At 42.4% G+C, this 23,155-nt stretch overlaps 1 protein-coding gene across 2 annotated transcripts in view; it reads left to right on the top strand.

The window, feature by feature from the left end:
• TMEM255A (transmembrane protein 255A) overlaps positions 1–23,155 on the top strand; it is a 52,122-nt gene that overhangs the window by 3,566 nt on the left and 25,401 nt on the right. Inside the window, exons 2-7 of one of the 2 annotated variants that reach the window (XM_054472215.2) lie at positions 3,499–3,641; positions 13,096–13,158; positions 15,798–15,887; positions 19,914–19,982; positions 21,440–21,511; positions 21,921–22,009. In XM_054472215.2, coding sequence (XP_054328190.1) covers positions 3,499–3,641; positions 13,096–13,158; positions 15,798–15,887; positions 19,914–19,982; positions 21,440–21,511; positions 21,921–22,009 — 526 coding nt within the window. The remainder of the gene's footprint in view (positions 1–3,498; positions 3,642–13,095; positions 13,159–15,797; positions 15,888–19,913; positions 19,983–21,439; positions 21,512–21,920; positions 22,010–23,155) is intronic. The other variant, XM_054472216.2, reaches the window with a different exon arrangement.

Here is a 23,155-nt window from a genome sequence, read left to right as displayed (position 1 = left end):
CTGGTTGTTTTTGGAAGGGTGGAGACAGCAAATAATTGGGTGCTTCTAGAGCTAAGCATCCTGGTCATCAGGAATCTGGGGTGGAGGTGGGGCACTGCAGAGAGGGAGGGCTGCAGTAGTTCTGCAGGGAGGCTGCTGAGGGGGGGCAGGCAAGGCCAATGAAAAGATTTCAGACTCTCTCACTGCTGTTGGTTGCAGAGGTGGTTGTTGTTTAAGCAGAAATATACTGGATGCCAAGGAGACAGAGTAGTGAGAGATATTGTAGTTTTCACACTAGTTAGCCAGAAGGCTTTTAATTTGAGGGAACCCTCAGGTGTACCCTACATTAAAAAATCAATTATATGAGAATAGCCCATATTTATTCACACAATTCCTCCCACATCCTTCTTGATTAAAAGGGAAACAATTCTGAGATGTTGCCTCTTGTTTATTCAACAAGTACCGATTGTTTATTAGGTATCAAACACTAGGTATAAATCGTAATAGGCATGATTTTCATATACCTGCTGCTTTATTTAAGTACATCATGGTGCCTGAGTTTTTTTATGTGTCACTTTACTAAACAAAATCAGAATAAGATGGTCCTGTGTTTACAGAAACATCTAAGGCAAGCCCCACATTGTACCAGAATAAGAACAGGGCTGTACTTCTCCCTTCTGAAATAAAACAACCACCAGGAAAATGTCCTAAGCAGACACAATAAACTGCCTTTTAGGAGCCTGGGCCACACCTTCAGAAAATGGATATATCTTGCTCTAAGTAGATGTGAATTTTATTGAGTCAAATTGACACTAAAGATAAATTGAGGGGTGATTCTTCATTTTCAAACCGAGTCACCCTGAGGGGGGGGGGGGTTCCTTAAAACAGTCAATTCCCCAAGTGCAACTAGAAATAATTTCATGTTACACAATTATGGTCCTTATAATATAAAATAAGTGGTGACAGGGAAGGACGCTCGTGAGGGGACAGAGATTAGATATTCGACCTGGTGATCAGAGAGTTTTCTTAGGAATTTTATCCAAAGCAAATCCTATCTGGAGTCAAGGCCCCTGTGGGGCTGTGGGATCTTTGCCTGGGTTGCTCAAGTGACTGAATTTTCAATTCAGGTTCTAAAGCAGGAAAAAAGATTTTCAAATGACACTATGTGGTTTGCTGAGTCACTTTTCTGACCTGGCTCTTCCTGCGCTTTTAAAAGTTAAAGTGATATTTGCAAAGAAGACCCTAGAGCTGTGAATAAGATTAAAGGCCAGCTGGTGGGGAAGGAGCAGGCAAATGAAACAAACAAACAAACAAAAATTAAAAAGGCCATGCATGCACACACACTTCTCCAATTTAGTCTGTAAAGTTACATGTTTTCTGGGTAAGGTGTTGAGACACTTCCATGTCACAAAGATATCCGTGGTGTATCCAAATGTTCCGTCACTCTCTTTTGCCAATTTGGGGCAGGAGAGGGCTAGAGATTGTGTGAGTGACAAAAGAGAAGGGAAGACAAGAATGGGAGGCGATGTTGGTAAGTTTATGTTAGAACCCCTCTGTAGAACCAACTCACAGATTCACTGAGAAGTATCTCTCATCAAATAAGCTTAGGCACTCTGGTTTAGAGACTAATTTAGGGTCCCTCAAAATCAAGAGGAAGGATAACTAAACTTCAGGTAAACAGAAGAAATAAATCCTGGCCTTCCCCCACCCCTCTACTATTCCTTTCCCAGTACCACGCAGTCCAGAGCTCCCGGCTTTGCTCCTGTGTTTACCATTAGTCAGCTCCCATTTGCATCCCTAATAGCCCTGTCATGAAAGGGCCCCGATGTTACAGGTGTCCCTAGTGGGCCTTTATGTTTTTGTCCCATGGAGGCTGGACTCAGGTCTCTTTAAAGAGGAGTCTCATTTGCCAACTCTTCTTACCTCTTCCCCAGGGTGAGACATGGTGCTTTAGCATTGTAGATGCCTATAAGCGTTCAAACCACTTCTACATTTCAGTGAAAAATAGTCTTAGAATAGTCCCATATTAGAAATGATCCTGATGAGTCACATCCCTCATTTTCGAAGCTGACGTCAGGGGAGACCGCCAGCCCCTCCCACCTCCCTTGGAGACTTCAGCAGGGACCGTACTGGGGAAGACAAGATGGATGGTGGGGCTAAGCCTGGGTGATACTCCCAGTGCTTTTCTTCCATACAGGAGGGGATATCTGCAGGGGGCTGCAAGGCCAGCCACAACCCCTCCTGTCTCACCACCACCTTGCCTCCTGGGTCTCGCTTCGTTTCCTTGACCTCCTCCCCCTTCCTCCATTCCCTCTCCCCTCCCTCCCCATGGAGCAGTCTGCATGGCTTCTCTCAACAACTGTTTCCTGAGGCTGCAGTGAGGTTTCCCAGAATGACGGGGTCTTATGGACAGACTCAAGTGATCTCTTTAGGGCCATAAATGACAGTCAAGCCACGTGGGTGGGTGACTCCGTCAAGGCTCCTCACTGCTTCATCCTCCTCATGCTCCATACCTCCACTAGAGAGCTAGACTCTTCTCATTTGCTAATTTTTTTTTTTTTTTTGAGAACTCCTAGGTAGTAACTCTCCCCTGGTTATTTCCTGTTTAAGGCCCTCTCCCTATGCCTGAGAAATCCCTGCAGAGTGTGGAACAGTGCTCGGTTCCTTTAAAAAAAAAATAAATTAAAAAGTGAGCCTAGATACCATTTTTCTATCTGACTTAATAATCCTGTTTTCAAAAAAAATATTGGTTTGCACTATCATGTCTGACAAGCCCTGAGTGGGAGAATGGGTTTCTCATCATTTATATTTATGTCACCCTCACATAAGCCTAAATGTGTATAAGTTATAATCCTCCCCACCTAACTCCCCCGATACATATCTTTGTGGACTAATGCCCTCCAAACACTCACTTTATTACACACATTTGTTATGTGACAAATCTTGCCAATACACCATTTTAAAGTTTATACATGAGGTGGCAAATGTCAGAAATAAATGAAAAAAAAAATCCCAGTAACTTGGCTTGGCTGTGATATTTACACTGAAAATGAAATTTCATATCTCTAGCTTATGAAAAAAAAATCTTTTTAGTTGGATATTAGCTTTAAAATGTTTTCATTTAATACCCCCCCCCTCACACACACACACACACACACACTTCCCATTTATCATATGCCTTCTAATTTGGTCTAAAAAACCACTCTACTAAGTAGTTATGACACATCTCTTATAGAGTGCCAGGAGCACAAAAATTCGTTTTGTTTTTATGTAACTGGTGAAATTTCTTCTGTTGTTTATTTTCAAATTGGAAATACATTTTTTATTATAAGAGTGGCACCTGTTGACTACAAAAAATAATGCTCTATCCCTTCCCCACAACCCCACAACCGTCACCACCAAAGATAACTTCAGTTACCAGTAGGAATAGGAAAGGAAAACCTTCTTAGTGTTTTTTTCTTTAAGTCAATCCTTTCCCCAGCTGAAATGAGCAATTTTAATTTCTCTCTGTGCTTTCAGGAGCATTCAATCGGAGGAAACGAAACTCCATCTATGTCACCGTGACTTTGCTTATTGTGTCCGTGTTAATTCTCACAGTGGGCCTTGCTGCAACCACCAGGACCCAGAATGTGACTGTAGGAGGTTATTACCCCGGAGTTATTGTAAGTATAGAAGGCACAGGTAGGTCGCAGTAGCTTGCTGTCTACAGAAATTCTGGCTCTGCTCTGACAGTTTTCAATTCTGTTTGAGTGTCTAGTGTTTGCTCAGATTTCCTCCTTTATATCATCTCTCTATATTTATGTAGAGAGGCAACTCTGGGCCCGCTAAGAAGAGCACTGGACTGAGAATCAGAAGAATTCAGCACCATCCCTATCTAACAGTGTGATCCTGAGCAAGTCATCTCACTCTTTAATACCTCAGGTTTCTGGTTTAGGAGATGTTACCAGCAGTGTTAACCTTAGGCTAAGGTCCTTTCTCTCCGGGCATCTGCATTCCCATATATAATAGAGGTCATCTGATCTTACCTGAAATCTGAGGATCCTGGCAGCTTGACACTCTGACCAACAGCACTGATCTCCAAAGTGATCCTGCACTCCTATCAGAAAAAGCTGTGGAAGATATATTCCTAAAACATGTATATTTATTCACTTATAAATTATATATATACATGTTCATAAAACTTATATAAAAATGAACATTCAAAAAATTAGATAAAAATAAGTATACAATAACTTTTAATATCTTCATGTGAACACAAACTAAAATATCACCAGATAATATGCACTTAGTGTGAAGCTTGTCATTAAAGACAGTGGAGTGTGAAGCTTGTCATTAAAGACAGTGGCTTTAAATCCTTGTTTCAAATGGTCCACTAGATAATTGTGAATATTTTTGGCTGCCTTCTTATCCCATATGATTAGATTGTCATTGGAGTCATGTTTTTAAATGTCAGTCTCACAATTTGGCTGCCAAAAATCTACCCTGGGAGTTAGAAGTATTAAACTCTGCCATTTTCTTGTTGCTTACGTTTGCTTACATTATTAGGGTCATCTTCAACTTCTGGTTTCTCAAGAGGAATCTTTTCAAGCCTCTTATCCATTTTGTTGAGACTAGTTTAGTTAAAATTGGACAACACAATCCAGGCACACATAAAATGCCCCACCATCAACCCTTTGCTGCTTGGAACTTGCCCTCCTCCAGAAGGATAGCTCACCTGATCACCTGACATTCACACAGACAGACGGTGCCAGTGACAGTCTGTTTATTAAATATTAGTAATGTTTGGTTTATTTCTTATTATTTTAGATAAACAATAAATAGGAAACAGCCGTATTCCAGTGGATTGTTTTATCTACCCTAAGGTGCATGCAGTTCCCTTTGGAGACTGCTAAACTAGTTGCATTAGAAAAACCAAAACCTCATGTGAGTCTACATACACTGCTGTTGAACCCAAAAACCTAACTCTAGAGTTGAGATCATATTTTAAATATCAATTAAATGGCTCCTCAATTGCTAGAGAGCAGAAGGAAGTTTAGGACAGTTCAGATAAGAAGTATTTTAGTACAGCAAAGAGGTCAGATGTATTTTTTGTTGTTGTTTTGTTTCATTTCTCTTCGAAATGAAATGAGAGAGAGAGAGAGGTGGGGATTGGAGAGAGAAGCAAAGTGAGAGGAGAAATTAAAGATGATGCCTTGGACAAGCCAGAGCTATAAGTGACCAAGCCTGGAGCCTGTTGCCTAGGTCACTGATTTCATTCCACAGTCAGCCTCCTCAATAGCTCTTGAGAAGCTGGGACCTAAAGTGGGCTGCAGGCTATGCCTTCCTGGAGCTGAAGGCTGCTGGGGGAAGTGCCTCCACAGCTCCAGGGCAGGCAGGGCTCCTCCCAGCTGAGGGCAGGTGACCCACAGACACTGTTTGGTGCCCTGTGTTAAACATGTGATGTGAGAACTCACCCAGCCCACTTCCTGTGGTGAGGCAAGAAAACCAGTCGTCAGCAGAATTGGGTTTTATTTTTAAACACAAGCAAAGCCGGCAGGGGGTTGGGGGGTGGGTGTGCGGGGAGGAACGGAGGGGATAAGATAGCATTTCGGTGGCTTGGAAAAGCAATTCATAGGGTCTGCGTGACTTTGTGTATTTCAGGTAGCTGCATTAGTAAAATATTTCTGACTGATGAGCAAATGCTGAAGCCAAGATTCAGAGTCTCTGTGAGTGAGGGGAAGGTATTTTCCATGTTATTTAAGAGTACGAACTCCTATTCATAAACAGTGGCTGTGAACCTTCTCTGTGGAATATCTTACTGTGGGTGGCTAGGTTGGAATACGTTAACAAAGGAAGGAGGGTGCCTGATTGCTGTTATTCAAGTACCTGATGTTCAGCTAGCACTAGAAGTTGAAGCAGTGGGGGCGTGTGTTTGCATGTGAGTGGTTCACTAAGAGCTAATATGGAAGTGTTAATAGGAAAGCCATCCCTAACGGACACTGTGCCCCCATGATTTAACCTTTAAAAATGTGCTCTCATAGTTCCTGGAGATTGCTTCTTTAAAATGCATTTTAATTACATAAAATAAAGGGGAAAAGATAGCAGGTTGAATAGCAGAAAAATTCATTTGAGTTTATAGGTCAGATCACGTTGTAACAAATACAATTACGACTCATACCTCAGAAACAGTAAACGCCTGAGAATCCAGATTTGTCTGGAAATGGGGTACTTTCACTAATTGAATAGCTTGGTTATTAGGAAGTTACTATAGAAACTCCAAACCAGTGGTTTCCCCACTCTGATGTGAATAAGAATGACCTTGTGAACCTGTAAAAAATGCAGATCTCTACTCCCTAGCCCAAAAGATTCTGATTCAGTTGGTCTGCATGGGCCCTGGCAATCTGAATTTTCTTTTCATAAACAACCTTTGATTGAAAAAGTAATAAATGTTGAATCCACCTGAGGGGAAAGAATCCGTGGGGGGTGGGGGAGTCTAATTCAGGTGGACTAGCAACCACCTGGAGAATTAACACACAGTAATATATGCTTAGCAATAAAACCAGAAGGATCATAATGTGTCACCTGGAGATTCTGCATTGTCAAAGTGGTCACTTTAAATATCAATTACTAATGTATAGAACTGTGAAAAAGTTTCAGCTTATTTAGAACTCTGCTGTTTTAGACTCTGATTAAATGTGTTAACAATCCATGAGAATTGAAATTTTCAAAACAGACAAATTAGGGAGAAGTTATTAGATTAAAAGAAGACTTACCATACAAATCATTTAAATATTGTGATCTCAGGTACTTAAAATATAACTCAATTTGCATAATTCTAAGTCACGTGAAGCTTTTCGGGAGCATCTTTATTTTGCCAAATGAGATATCTTTGTACAGTGAGGTGCATTATCATGGCATGTTAGCTACTCTACCTGAGCTAGCATGTGGTATCATCATTCTAAGAGACATACACACACATGCCTCTGTAAAGATGTGCTAGTCTGTACAGGCTGAACTGTAAAGTTTTAAAAAAACTAAAACCAGGCTGGGCATGGTGGCACATGCTTGTAATCACAGCACTTAGGGAGGCTGAGGTGGGAGGATAGCTTGAGGCCAAGAGTTCAAGACCAGCCCGGGCAACATGGTGAGACGCCATCTCTACAAAAAGTATATATATAAAAAGTTAGCCAAGTATGGTGGTGCATGCCTCTGGTCCCAGCTACTCAACAGGATGAGGTAAGAGGATCTCTTGAGCCCAGGAGGTTAAGGCTGCAGTGAACCATGATCACCCACCCCACTGGGCTCCAGCCTGGGCCACAAAGCAAGACTGTCTCAAATAAATAAATAAATAAAATTTAAAAACTAAAAACGGCCAGGTGCGGTGGCTCACACTTGTAATCCCAGCATTTTGAGAGGCAGAAGCAGGCAGATCGCTTGAGCCCAGGAGTTTGAGACCAGCCTAGACAACATGACAAAACCCCATCTCTACAAAAAAAAAAAAAAAAAAAAAAAAAAAAAAATTAGCCTGGCCCTGTGGCATGAGCCTGTGTAGTCCCAGTTACGTGAGAGGTTAAGGTGGAAGGATCGCTTGAGCCTAGGAGATGGAAGTTGCAGTGAGCTGAGATCGCGCCACTTCACTCCAGCCTGGGTGACAGAGCGAGGCCCTGTCTCAAAAACAAAACAAAACAAAAACAAAAACCGAACACCAACAAAGAAAGACAAACTGGATTAAGAATTTTACTATCCTCAAATACTCAAGGCATTTTATTTCAGGAGGGTTCAGATGAGCTTTCTACTCTGAAGGCCTAAAAACCCAAGAGCTTCATTTGTTGCCTGAAGCTGAAAGAGACAGGGGAGGGTGGTTGCTGCTTCCCGGTACACCTCCTCTTACCTTAGATGCAGGAAAAAGAGGCCTCTAAATGTGTTTCCCAAGCAACCCACAAGATGGAGTTGGTCCCCTGGATAGTGAGACAAGCCTTTCATTCTTGCACCCTCTCCTCAGCTGCTGTATTGATACTATTAGGGCCCATACTAGCCTGAGTCTTCTTTCAGGAAAGAGAGCAAGAATTTCTGCCCCCTTTCCCAGGGAGTGGGTAGGAGAGTCAGTTAATTGAAAATCATTTCAGAGTTACTGTGGGATATTAGGAGATGGGGACAACAGGGATCATTCAAAACAATCAGTATCCCAGAAACCTTCTTTAGGTCAGTGTGGCCTCAGATTCACATGTAAAGACTCCTTTGAAAAGTCCAAAGAAATTTTGATTAACATGAATGCTCAGAAAACATAAGGAGCTCTGGATAGTGGGATTTTGTAGTAAATAGTGAATTAGGCAGAAAGATTTTCAACAAGAGGTGAAAAAGTTTCTACCTCGTGTTTGAAAATGTTTCTAAAATCTAAGTTCATTCTAAAATATAAGTCCCTAACTTACTAAGTACATTTTTAAAATGGCACCTGGGCTGGGTACAGTGGCTCATGCCTGTAATCCCATCACTTTGGGAGGCCGAGGCAGGAAGATCATTTGAGGCCAGGCATTTGAGACCAGTCTGGGCAACAAAGTGAGATTCCCATCTCTATAAGAAATTTTAAAATTAGCCAGGTGTGGTGGTGCACACCTGTAGTCCCAGCTACTTAGGAGGCTGAGGCAAGGGGGTTCCTTGAGCCCAGGAGGTTGAGGCTGGCTGCAATGAGCTAGGATCACACCACTTCTCTCCACCCTGGGCAACATAGCAAAACTTTGTCTCTATAAAAAAATTAAGAATTAGCTAGGCACAGTGGCTCAGGCCTGTAGTCCCAGCTACTCAGGAAGTTTAGGCAGGAGGATTGCCTGAGCCCAGGAGTTCGAGGCTAGAGTGAGCCTTGTTTGCACCACTGAATTCCAGACTGGGTGACAGAGTGAGATACTGTCTCTAAATAAATACATACATTTGAATCTTGATTTGCTGGATAAGACTTTTATAATACCACAAGGTTCTCACCTTCATTGGCTCCCTGTTGCTTCCTTGGCATGTCATTCAGAGCTCTCCATAGATGCCCTCAGCCAAGTCTTTCATTACTTCTCTTTTGCCAAAATTGTCAATTCACAGTCCTCTGAACACGACTTGAGCTTTTCTGCCTTGGGGCCATCATAACATTTTTTCCTCACGCCTGGAATATCCTCCCTGCTCTCTCTCTCTCTCTCTCTCTCTCTCTCTCTCTCCAGGTGCTCTGTTCTATCCCAACTTAAAAACACAGCAGAAACATTTCTCAAATACTGAGGTCTACAGTGGTGTCTACATCTTTGAACTCCCTACCATAGATTCCTCCTATTCATGGTTGCTGGAAAACACTTATGTCCTGCTTTGTGGCATCTATTGGGCTATATTCTCATTTAGCTTTGTTTATATAGGTCCTCAATCCCTTCTCTGAACCCTTGAGTCAGATGGGATTCAGAATTTAGACTTCTTATTTTAGAAAAATTATACAGTACATATACCACATATTATCTAACAACCAAGTAGAGCCTTGAGAAGCATCCCATAATCAAGTACCTCATGTTTCTATAATAAAACATGGATTTTTACACTAAGTGAGATAAAGATGATAATATAACCTCACATCAGTTCAAGATCAGGTTTTGCCACCAAGTTAGTTACATTCAAGAAAAAATGTAACTTTTGATTTTAAGAGCTTTGTGGATTTCAGGATTATGAAAAGGGATCGTGGACTGGTTTACCTAATTGTAGTATGAGCTCCTTTAGCCTGAGTGGTCTTGATCATACCCCATCCCACCTCCTGGCCTCCAAATTACAAATCGAACACACTGCCGGCCAGAGTAGATGTCCAATTAATATTTACCTAATGACTAATTTTTTTAGCCTTTGTCCTAGATGTCTGGGACAGTGAATGGGAATAGGCATAGGTGACAAGAGTCCAGCCTCAAAAAAGCCCTTGAATCTGACTTTGATATCTAATCATCTGTCTTTTTTTTTTCCACAAGTGGAGGACAGCCAAAACAAAGCAAACTAGTTATTTGTTCAGGTAATGGGGAATCAAGATGGAGGTCCAAAGGTCTGAACATTACATGATTCCATGAAGCTCTTGAGGGGAGACCACAGAGCTTACCTTTCTGAGGTCTCAGAGGAGCAAGCAATTGTTTAGAAGCAGCTGTCCATTTTAAGGAAACTGTTGGTTTTCCCTTCTTTATTTTCAACCCCTCAGCTCTTCTGCAAATAAGACTTATCACTCCATCCTTGCAGAGAACTTCTTCTCTAGGGGGCAGCAATGAAGTCCTTGTTGCTTGGAGGTCACTATTCTACTAACACAGGCCACAAACACAGCGAGGTGTGGCTGAAAGAACGCAAGCTGTTATTTAGGGGACCCGAGGGCTAGTCCCAGACCTACCATTAACTTGCCATAAGAGGGCATACATCTTTACAATTATCCATGCCTTCATTTTCCTGTCTATCAAATGGGAATGATATGAACTCCACCAAACTCCATAGTATTCCTGTGACCAAACTAGGGGGCAAGTGCTTCTTTGACTTAAAATGCTTTTGAAATGGAAGATTGTTTTAGCAACACTGGTGAGTTCATTAACCTGTCATCCAGGTAAGTGAATTCTTCCAGCCATGACTCAATACATATTAGTTCCCTGCCTGCTGAGCTCTAATCCATCTTTTGAGCCCATATAAAAAGGTCTCCTCCTCTATGAAACCTTAGCACTACCATTTATTTAGCAGCCTACCTTATGCAAATCACACTACATACTTCATCTCATATAATCCTCAAAGCAACCCTGTATGGCAGGCTCTATTATGATTCCCATTTTATAGATGACGAAACCAAAGCACAGAGTGGTTAAGGAATTGGGCCAAGGGCACAGAGTTTATAAGTAGCAGAGCCAGGAATATATTATATTCCTGGCTGCATGAATTATTCCCTGCTCCTATAGCACTTTGTTTTTACCTGGTCTGTGGTCCTTAACCCAGTCTGTCTCTCCCTTACTAGACCTTGAGCTCTTGGAGGACAGTAGCCACGTCTGCTTATTCATCTGACATAAAGCTAGTAGTGAACGTCAGAAAACTGAATGCATTGGAGTGGAATAGAATAGAATAGAATAGAGGAGAAGGGGAGATAACTAGATGAAGTAACTGGCTGGCCTGGGATTTCCAGTTCTGGAGTGCCTTGTCTTTCCAGACAATTCCACAAGACTTTCACCCACCTCTTCTGGTCACTGCCATCAGAGAGTTATTTGCCATGAGAGAATATGAGGAATAGGGAGTGTCTTTGCTTCGTGTCTTAGGACAAAGACTGCTATCACGATTCAGGAGACATTCTGCGAATACCTTTGGAAGCTGATGAATTGTTAAGTAAAAGGACTTATTTTTCCCGTAATAAGCTGCCTCCAAATTTCTCTCAACTCCACAAGTGGCCCAGAGTGCCAAAAGCACAGACTATTCATGGATTTTCTCCTAAAATTAGAAGCCGTGGAACACATCAGAGGGAGAGACAAGATAGAACAAGGAAATTCTCGTAGCACGAAATAGAGCACATAATTATAGGATTTTCCAGCTCAAGTCAGGTTAGAGTGGTTCAAAAGTTAAATGGCTGTAAAAATAATAATAATAATCACTAGAACAAAGTAATATTTACTGAGTACTTACTGTGTACCAGGCGCTGTGCAAATTTCTTTGAATGTATCATCCTGGTTAATTCTCACAAAAGCCCTATAAGGTAGTCACTACTGTGGTTCCTATTTTTACAATATAAGGAAATTGAGGTTTAGAGAGCTTAATCAGTTTGTTCAAGGTTACACAGACGTGGAAGAGCTGGGGTTGGAAGCCAGGCTAGTGTGATAACTAAGTTTTAATCCGTATATTTTATGGCAACATATTTTAATTATATCCAAAATAAGACCAGGTGGGAGACAGGCATTGCTTGACTGTTGAATGAGGATGTTCTCAGTAGAGTCTTGGATATTACCCTCATGCACTGCAGCATCTATTTCCCAAGAGACATTGCTGTCTGAGTGGCCCTGCACAAGGAGTCCTGGAGATTTACATTCATTCCTTCCATTCATTCTCTCATTCTTGGGGTCTGAGACAACCACCCAGTCCCCCTACACTGCCCTACCAAGCTCCTGCCCAGCCCTTGGGTCTGTTAGATTCCCAAACCTAGGTGCAAGGCTTGGGGGTCTCAAATTGAAATAGATGTCCCTGTGAGCCAAAGTAAGGCTGCAGATGGAAACCCAGACCATTAGTGAGGCTAAAGAGAAAAGTAACTTCATCACTGAACTTGTGTTAAGATTTATTGGTCCGTTCTCACCACTTTTTACTTCTTCCACTTTCATCCCCATCAACAGCTATCAGTTAGTGATCATTTTCATCTAAGAGCGGCAGACTCAGTCCTCTAATGGCAGAGCTGAGAGGGCAATGAGATCTGTTATACCAAGCCATAATCCCAGCCACTTAGACAGGAAAATTGTTTTTAGGGTTTTACACTGCCATTTCTGTTCACCCTTTAATGAATGCTTTCTGTGCATAAATGAAGCAGGGATGGAAGAAGAGGTGAATAAGTGCTAACATAAATTGCAGTGGGTCAACCACAAATACAGGCTTTCAAAAAAAAAAGATTTTTTAAAAATTTTTTTAGTGTGGGTTAAGGTGCTTCCTGATTTCTAAAGTACTTCCTGAGTTGGATTGGTATGCCAGATGCATCAAAATTGCTTTTGCAAACCTTTATTTTGTGATCTATACATCAAAGTCGAAGGTCTTTTTCAAAAAAAGATAAAGATAAAAATATAATGTGTGCTTTTCGTCATTATATGTCTCTTACTGACTCACCAGTCACATGCTAGGTAATAGATATTGCAGTTGAAATAGGCAGGCTCTGAAAGCTATGGTTGACCTTTACTTTTAGTTTTTGGGCACATGAGTTTCTTCTTAGGTATGATTCATAGCTACAAGGGAAAACTGGCAAATGGTGGGAAAAATACTTTTATTGTACATGCTGTATTTGTGTAAGCAACAGCTGCATGTGGCTTTAGCACCAATACCCCAGTTTTTTCTTTTATCCTGAATCATATGAAGGGGCTGGAATGATAGTGTGGTCAGCCTGACTGTCATCCCACATACTATGTATGCCATATTGCTTTGCAGCTCGGCTTTGGATCGTTCCTTGGAATCATCGGATCAAACCTTATTGAGAACAAAAGGCAGATGGTAAGTTTTCATCCCTTGTAGAGTCAAGTTCTTCCTCTAAAAAAGCACAACATTTATGTGGATAAGTAACACATTTCTTAAGTTTGCATGATTTGGTCATAAAAGGAACCGCTACTTTGCTTTTTCTCCTAAACCTCTAGGGAATGTGTTTTACTGTGACCCTGTGATATGGGATTGGTTCTCATCTTACTTGATGCTCCCTTACTGGCCTAGCTAGATTCCTTATGCCAAAGGGATAGAATATTCTGGATCTTGCCCTTTGCTTTCCTCCTTACTCCCAAAGGAGTGCTCCAACCTATCCAATCAGGCTATGGTCCTCACCTGGAATGTTTTTGCTTACATTTCTGTTACTACAGCCCTGGATTATTGGTGGCCCTCACATCTTCCTCTCTGATACATAATCTTTTGGACAAGTTTTCACAGAGAGTTCCTGCCTTTTAGGAGATTACAATATAGCAGACTTTGATTTCATGAGCAAATGTACTTGTGGCACAAAAAAAAAAAAGATAAAATAAAATTATAAAGCCATCCTAAAGTATCTCCATTACCCATAGTTCAAAGCTAAGCATGTTGTAAGATTGAAAGGAAGGACAAGCATATAACAGAAGGTGAAGCTTCTATGTCTTAACAGGGGCCCACAAGGGCAAGCTGTTGTACTTTCCTGGTTCAATCTGAAAAGGCTGCCTCAAGGGTAAGGGTAGAAGATATAGACTGAATTGCAAGCATATTTTTTATAGAGTTGTAAATCAAGATGCCTGGTGAGTGGTCAGATGGTGATTGGGCTCCCCCTGTATAGTCTCTGTGGCACTGAAACTTTGACAATGGGGTCATTTCACAGCAAGTTTAATCAGATAACGTAATAGCTCCAGGGACAGAGAACTCTAACCATATGTTTTCCCCCAGCGATGTGGGGAATCACCCTCAAGGGAGTTCTTATAGTTTTTTTCTTCCATTTCACCTGGACTGCCTCCTTGCCAGTTGTGTTTGCACTTTAGGCTTAAATTATTCAAAATAATGGGGGAATTTTAATTGTAGAGCTGATCATGGCATAGCTAATAATGTCAATTTCATGACATTGTTCATACATTATTTACCAATTCTCTGTAACACTATAAAGTGAGAATTATGGAGAGAGGTTTCTGAACAACTCCCAAAGGAGATAAGTATTTCCTCCTAGCCTGTTGAGGTGGGAGAACCCTAGGGTGGCCTTGATTTTTTTTTTTTTTTCAAGATGGAGTCTTGCTCTGTCGCCCAGGCTGGAGTGGAGTGGCACGATCTCGGCTCACTGCAACCTCCGCATCCCAGGTTCAAGCCACTCTCCTGCCTCAGCCTCCCGAGTAGCTGGGATTACAGGTGCACATCACCATGCCTGGCTAATTTTTTGTATTTTTAGTAGAGATGAGGTTTTACCATGTTGGCCAGGCTGGTCTTGAGCTCCTGACCTCAAGTGATCCACCCACCCCAGCCTCCCAAAGTACTGGGATTACAGGCATGATCCACTGCGCCTGGGGTGGCCTTGATTTTGATTTTCTCCTTCTCCCTGGAGAGCAGCTTGATGCCATGTGATCTCCTCCTCTTTTCTTCCAAATACATCAGAAAAAAATGCTGATTCCATCTAGTTCTGAGGGTCAACACAGGCAGGCGGTGAGCTCAGGTAGCATCTATCCCTGCCCCTGGAAAAGCCTTGAAATTCCTATTTTCCCCCACATGGGGTTGTAGTAACATCTTTGTAATAGTAGACAAATTATTAGGAAAATTTCTGTTATCTAACACAATTAGAGAATAGGGTAGCCTGGTTCTAGCAAACATTTGTCTTACTTGAAAGTTTTTATATGTACCATACTGGCTGTGCATGGTGGCTCACACTTGTAATTCCAGCACTTTGGGAGGCTGAGGCAGGATTGCTGTTCTCAGGAGTTTGAGACCACTCTAGGCAACATGGGAGACCTGTCTCTAAAAAAATTTAAAAATTTAAAAAATATGTATCATACAAAGTTAATTCAGAGACTTCAATCCTTTGTAAAATGTCCTTGACCTGTAAGTCTTAAGTTGAATGTCCTGTTTCTTCAGTGTTGCAGAAGGTCATGTAGAGTTTTGCAGGACCTCGGAATCATCATTGCCTTCATCAGTGCCCACTATAGCATCAAGTAGCAGTGTGAGGGGGTAAAAAGAACACTGGATTAGGAGTTGGTGGGCACCAGGCTTTTCCACAGACTAGATGGAGACCCTGGGCACACCACTTCCCCTCACTGTGCCTCCATTTCTACATAAATAAAATAGAGGATTGAACTACCTAATGTCAAAAGTCCAACATTATTTCTGAGTCCAAGGATGGAAGGGCCGTGCAGTCAAATTCCTTCATGGACAGCATGCTAGATACCAGCAAGCCTCCTCTGCATTTGGTGCTCACAGAGTGAATTTCTTAGCTTTCCCTGAAAATGTAAAAATTGCTTCAGTTGCCCATTCTCTGCCTCCCCTGCCTACCTCCCTTCCACTCATCCTGCATGACCAAAAAGAGCATTCCCATGCGGTGGTAGGCTAGAGTTCTGCTTTGGCTGGAAGTGTCTTGGGGATCGCCTGGTCCCCAGAGGCAGCAAGTGTGGAAGGCTAACAGACTTTTGTTTTATTCCCCCCTACAGCTGGTGGCTTCTATCGTGTTTATCAGCTTTGGTGTGATTGCGGCTTTTTGTTGTGCCATAGTTGACGGGGTCTTTGCTGCCAGACACATTGTGAGTACTTTTTTGTCCTGAGTTAAAGTAAACATGAAATACAACAAGGCCCCACTGAATGTGTGCTCGATGTTCAGTCCTTTGCTTAGTGCCATGAGGGTTACATGAGAGGGAGAAGACACAGTCCCATTTCTCAAGGAGTTGGCAGTCAAGGTGAAGACACCAATGGACACACGGACATCTAGAGAATGAGGTCTAAGCTGGGGGAACAAACTCCAAGTGCCATAGTGGCTTATCTTGGATTCCAGAGGTCAGAGAAGGCATTCAGTGGTGGTAGGGCTGGAGCTAGGCCTTTGACATGTGGGTAAGATTTGAGAAGGCAAAGGGTCAGGGGAATTGCTTAGAACTAGTGTTGGGGGTAACGGGGTAGAGAGAGAGCACCAAGAAGCCACATGACTTATGGTCAATGCTCTCACCCAAACAGTCTATGAAATGGCATCTGAAGAAACAATTCCTGGGCAAGGGGAAAAACAAGGAATGCCAGAGAAAGGCCCTTTGCCTGATTTTCTTTCAGGACCAGGAATATAAATGTAGGCCCCTCTACCAGATCCATCCCTTCTGATTTTAGCTGAGATCAGCCATCTTTTTCATCATCTTTTTCGTCTTATAAAGTCAAGTGACACATCAGTAACTTTAAACATCCATAATTCTACCACCCTGACTTGACAATTTTTATTGTTTTTGCATATTAGCTGCTGAGTATACACCTATTTTTGTAGCATAGTTGCAGTCAATCATAGTATGCATACTATTTTGTATTCAACAGAAGCCATCTTAATAACAATAATTCCTTGTTTTTGTGTAGTGCATTTAGCTTTTCAATGTGACTTCACATCTATTACCTTATTTGAGACCCACAGTAATCCTGTGATATATATAGGGCAGGCATTATTATCCCCATTTGACAAACAGTATTCACTCTGAGGCAGTCTCCATGGCAACATAGGCCTAGTGGCTAAGAAGCCTGCAGTAGATTTTGATGGCAGCATGAGCTAAAATGGCTCCCTTCTTCCCCCTCTTCCTCTCACTCCTAATGTTGTTTAATAGCTTTATTGAGATATAATTCACATCCCATACAATTCACCCACTTAATGTGTATAATTCAATGATTTTTAATATATTTAGTATGTATCAGTTATTTATGTGCAACCATTACCACAGTCAATTTTAGATTTTCATCATCTTGAAAAGAAATCCCATACCCTTTAGCTTTCACCTCCATATTCCCCCATTCTCCCGAGACCCAAGCAACCACTAATATACTTTCTTTGTGTAAGGCATCCCATGCTAGACATTTCATATTAATGGAATCATATAACATATATATTCTCTTGTGATTGGTTTCTTTCACTTAGTATAATGTTTTCAAGATTCGTTCATGTTGTATCAAGTACTTCATTCTGTTTTACGGACTAATAACATTCCGTTGTGTGGGTATACCACATTTTCTTTGTCCATTCACTAGTTGGTGTACATTTGAGTTGTTTCCGCTTTTTGGTTATTATGAATAATTCTACTGTAAACATTTATGTACAAATTTATGCATGGATGTATGTTTTCATTTTCATTTTCTTTCTACCTAAGAGTATAATTGCTGGATCATATAGTAAGTTATTTATTTGTTTGAGGAACTGCCAGAGTGTTTTCCAAAGTGGCTGCACTATTTTACATTCCCACCAGAGTGTTTGATGGGTTTGATTTTGCTATATACTCATCAACTCTCATTATTATCTGACTTTTTGATTCCAGCCATCCTAGTGGGTATGAAGCAGTATCTCATTATGGTTTTGATTTGCATTTTCCTGACATTCCAATGTTTTTGATCATTGGCTCCAGTCAAAGGCAATGGGCAAAAATTCAAATTATATTTACTGGAAGTTTCCTCTAATGACCACTACTTGCCTCTGAGTCCGGGCCCTCTGTACCTCCTGCTGCTGGTGACCTGCAGTACAGCATTTGACTCAAGTATTTGGGGGTAAGACTGGATGAATATTTAAGAAAATCTTTCTGCTTATACTGTACCTGCCCTAGGACATTGGCTAGTCCTCACTGACACCCAGAGAGTTTTGAGGAAGGAGGCTTTATTAATCTATGATGGTATCTGTTGGCCAACTTAAATGAAAGGCACATTTGGACCCTAGCGCAGCTTGGATGGGTGAGAGCCAGCTGTCCTATTGTTGAGGCCCTTTAACATCATCTTTCCCTGTTCCTTTGGTTTGGGTGAATCTGAACTTCCTCTCAAGACCTACCACCTTCTCATTCACCCCTCTTTATGTGTCTTGTGCCATTTCTCTTTTGTCTCATATTTCTTTCCTTTCCCCTCTCCCTAGTATAGCCATTAACTAGCTTGGAAAATCACTTTACCTTCTTGTACCATAGTTTCCTTTTCTTCCAAATGGATATAGTAGTAACCTACCTTTCAGGGTTAGCATGAACATGAAATTAAATAATGGGAATGGATATGCCCTAAGAGGGCCTGGCATAGAGCAGACACTCAACATAAAACAATTTCCTTTCTACCCCTTCATGCCATAGTTGGTAGCCCTTCAGATTACAGAGGTTGCCAAGCCCTGGCTGAGTGACCTTTTCTTGCTTCCCAATTGCCTTGTTCTTGTTCCTCTTCTGGGCCTCAATGAAGAGTATCAGCCAGAGGCAGCAAATGGGCAACTATCACACGTCTGTCTTCATTTAGGGCACTTGGTGGCTGAATGCTTTTTGCAAAACCAGGAGGTGAGAAGGGCTGTGACCAGCACATTAAGCCTCCTCTTCAGCAGGATAATTATGATAATTATTCTGCCACTACCCAAACACCAAACATGGACAATAAGCCCTTCCAGGTGTGAGCATGAACACCCCCATTCCTTTCCAGCTAGACTCCAAGCTGAGCTAACAGGGCAAGGTAGTTTTAGAACATTGAGCAGGCAGGAGTTTCATGTAGAAGTAGCTAGCTGATGGAGAGTCCTAGAACCTTAATGGGGAGGCCGGCTAGAAGGCAGGAGGCATTTGAGTGCCAAGTACAAGAGATGCTAAATCACATGTGTGGGGAAAAGCAGCCACTGAGATGATCGGAAATGGTGAAAGAAGTGGGGGCAGAAGGGAAGGAGACAATACATAAATTCCCTCTGCCTGGGTACTTCTGCCAAACCCCAAGGTCAATTTGCATAAGTTGTTTGTCCTGTCCTAAGGTGCCTTTGGCAGAAGCCCCCTACCACTCAGGGGAGGTTTAGCATCAGTCCGGAAAGTGAACAGCAGCTCCTGCCTGGAAGCTTCCAGGACAGCCCTGGCTTGTGTCTATTGGTTTTACCCCAACCCCCATGCATGAGAGCTCTCTCTCATCAGGAAGCTGGCCAAGCCAGCAGAGTAAATCGACTGTCCTTGAGCCCCATGTTAGTTTTCTGAGGCTTGAACAGTGTTTTTGGAGTTCACTGACTTTATCTAATCTATGTAGTTGGGTGAAAATGGCTCACAGTTCAATTGAGTTAAAATCTACAGCAGCCTCAGGAGCTGCCCCTCCTCCTGAGGCTTACTTCCTGAGCTCTTCCTTCTGAAAATGATGCGGAAATGACAGCAAGATGTACAAGTCAGCCAGCCATAGTCCTGTCCCCAGGTGATAATGAAACCTCATTGTTGGACTTGAGCTCTCTCCGCTTGAAAGTGTCATTTCATAATAACCTGGAGTTTTGCATCTTGTTCCCTGGGGACTGTTTACAAGAAGACAAAGGCTAGAAGTAAAAGAAAACCAGAGAGGAAATTTCAAGAAGCCCATTTCTCAATCAGTTTCATAATTTCTCATTAACCAAGTAGTCTAATAGAAAGTAATTTTTAAAGTATTTTTGTCTAATCTTCACTCAGTCTCCCTAGACAGGTGACTTTCAGAAATTAACCCAATCTACTCCCTGCCTGCTTCTGTGTGTGTGTGTGTGTGTGTGTGTGTGTGTGTGTTCAAACCTTTTATTACCAAGTACAACACTTGCTGTTTTATTTTCCAAAGTCAAAACCCCTTTGTTTTGGTGTTTCCCTTTTCAGGATCTGAAACCACTCTACGCTAACCGGTGCCATTATGTTCCCAAGACATCACAGAAGGAAGCTGAGGAGGTGAGCCAGAATGAGGCTGCATGTCTTTACCTCCTGGGAAAGTCCCCTGTTCTGCCTGAAACACCCTTTCTTTTACTCCTTTTCATGGGCCTAAGGTTTATTTCTAGGTATGTATAGCTGATTTTTTCAGTGGGTCAAAGCACATTGCTAATGAGGCCATGGTCATAGGTTGGAGCCTCATGAGGCCTAATCAGTTTTACTTTGTTCTGTGGCCACAGGCTGACCCTCTGACCCCAGCCGGGAGCCTCCCCGTATGTGGTTTTGATCCTCAGGGGGACAGATGAGAGTACAGAGGCCACAGGACATGACCCTCCCCCATCTCTGTGGTTGATGGTTCAGTTGCCTGAACTCAGTGCTCAGTTGGAATAAAAGTGGGAGCCCCACCAGGGCACTAGGCCTGAACTACGGAGGCAGAGCCTGAGTTCCACACATAGGATGGGTCTGGAAGCCAAATGAGGGTAACTGAGAAGCCAGATTCACCTTTATGCTCTGGGGAGGCTGGGACTGTCAGCCTGGCCCCTCTCATAACACCTCCAAGAGGCCAGCCTAATAATGCTTGAGCATGCACAGATGAGTCTCTCTTCTGCACCAAACAGCTCTCCTTATGTTCCATGTTGCCTCAAGCAGAGCTAGATGCAATACGTAGTGAGGCAAAGTATGACTCCAGGTCATTTTTGGAGAGCTTTCATTTCAGTATACAATAATCCCTTCCCAACCCAGGAATTTCTCCATATGAAACTGTACCTAAGCTTCCAGGAATCTTGACAATTTTGTACTCTATTAACCTCACATTGAAAGTCAATCATTCCCAAATAGTTAGAAAAATGGTAAACTTTCAGTTGGGAAGAGAAAAGGAAGGCAAGTGGATGTAAAATGGCCACTGCATTGCACAGCTTCAGGGGAAGCCATTTTACATAAAATACAATGTGAATGGGTGCCCTTGGAGTAAGGCAAAGCAGTCCTGCTCCAAAGGCACCATGGCAAATACTTTGATTATGTCTCTGCCATCCACTTGACTCCTTTTTCTTTAAACAACCATAAATTTACTATTTCTCTCACTGTTCTCAGGTTAGATAGGAGGAATAGAAATGCATATATGATAACAGCTTATCTGAAAGGCAGTGAGCATTTGGATGAAGGGCCCAATATAGAAAAAAATGCCCATTTGCTGTGAATATTCTCTATAACAAAGCAAGACAAATTTAGCAGCATTTCATTGCATCTGGATGGGGGAGAGAGCTGGACAATTTCTTGCTAACAAGAGATGGTAAATGAAATTCTTTTCCGTTTTTAAAACCTTTTTGCTAACTCAAAATGTGTAAAATGTCATTGGTGTTCTCTAGATTTTGTTGTGATAGCTTTCTTGTGTTAATTTGGTGACTGTAAAAATATTAATAATGACTTCCGTAGGTTCACTTGTAACCCTGGTTCCCCTAACCCTATTTTTCCTACATAAGGTCATAAGTTCCTCAACCAAAAATTCTCCTTCCACGAGGGTTATGAGGAACCTTACCCAGGCAGCTAGAGAGGTACCATTGTACTTCAGAGTGCATGCGCCGGCCCCTCTGTCTTCCTTCCCACCTTATCTGCTTTCCTCCTGTACCCTGATTTTGCCTGCCCTCATATCCTCATTTCCTCCAGTCCATTTGTTCTTCCATCTGTCCTTCCATCTGTCCGTCCTTCTCTCCATCTCCACCATTCAGGGATGGGGCACTGAGGGCTGTGGCTGAGGCTGGATACGAGCCCAGCTACACAGTGATTTGCCTCATGCACAAGTTCGGCCAGCTCCCCGTCCAGCCCCATCCCTCCCACACATTGGGTGTTCATTTCAAAGCCATCCTTACTGTCTCCATGAGTCACTAACTCGCATTTCCAATCCCAGAGGGTCTTGCTTCCTGTCCAATGCCAGCTCATCTCCTCACTGTTATATACCGTCAGGTTAACTGCCCTCACCTCAGCCGTGAATTCTGCACACCTCGCATCCGGGGCAACACCTGCTTCTGCTGTGACCTCTACAACTGTGGCAAGTAAGTGTTGAGGCCCAGACACAGGAATGATGGTCTGACCACAATGGACACTAGAAGGGCTGAGGTTAAGGAAGCGTGCATTGTGGGAATTAGGGAAGTGGAAGACATTGATCTATTAACAGATTTTGGCTAACGGACATTACTTGCCTTCTCCGTGCCAGGCATCATGCTAGGTACTTTCACATACTTGATCTCATTTAATTCTTACTTATGATGTATGCAGAGTAATCCTCATTTTATAGATGAGGAGAGTGAAGTTCAGAGGAAACAGACAACTAGCCCGAGGTTACACAGAACTTGAAAATAATATGTATAGGATTCAAACTCAGCTCTGTCTATATCCAAGTTTAACAATGTTCAATAAATAGTTACTGAGTACCTTCTCGGTGCCTGGCTCTGTTCTAGACACTGAAGGTTCAGCAGCCAACAAAACAGAAGTCCTTTCTCCTGTGGAGCTTATATTCTAGTAGGGGAGACAGTCAACAAATACAGAAATATATAATATAATGCCAGGTGGCGATCAGAGGCCTGAAAAAAAAATGAAGCAGGAGAGGTAGATAGTGATGAGGGGTGTGTGTGTGTGTGTGCACGTGCACATGCATGCACACTCTATGTTAGATAGAGTAGCCAGGGAAGGCCTCTTTGAGCAGGTGACATTTGTGCAGACCTGAATGTAGTTGGGGGTGGGTGGGCAACCCAGGTAGATACCTGGAGAAAGAGTGCTTCAAGCAGAGGGAATAGCAAGTGCAAAGGTTCGGAGGCAGGAGCATTTTTGGTGCTGGTTCTGCTACAGCCACTCTAGCTCTGTGCACTCCAAATTGCTAAAACATCCTTTATTCTTTCTTTCAAAATATATTTAGGTGCTAGGAATACAGAGATTGACACTGAAGAGCTCGTAGACTAGTAAAGAGGATGGACATGTGAACAATCGATTGCAATATAACATGATAAGTGCAGTGGGGATCAGTGGATGTGGTGGGGATTCTGGAGGCCCAATGAATGAAAGTCAGAGTTTACCGGGAGGGAGCAGTGTCAAAGAGTAGGTGATATGGCAGCTGAGGCTTACAGAATAAGTAGGGAATTAGGAGATAAACCAAAAGAAGATAGAGGTGGGAGGGATATTCCTGGTAGTTGTGAAGAGGTAGT

Source organism: Pongo pygmaeus, chromosome X (assembly GCF_028885625.2).
Source record: "Pongo pygmaeus isolate AG05252 chromosome X, NHGRI_mPonPyg2-v2.0_pri, whole genome shotgun sequence".
Lineage (NCBI taxonomy): Eukaryota > Metazoa > Chordata > Mammalia > Primates > Hominidae > Pongo > Pongo pygmaeus.
Note: the sequence above shows the minus strand (reverse complement) of the source record. Positions and strands in the feature narration are given on the sequence as shown.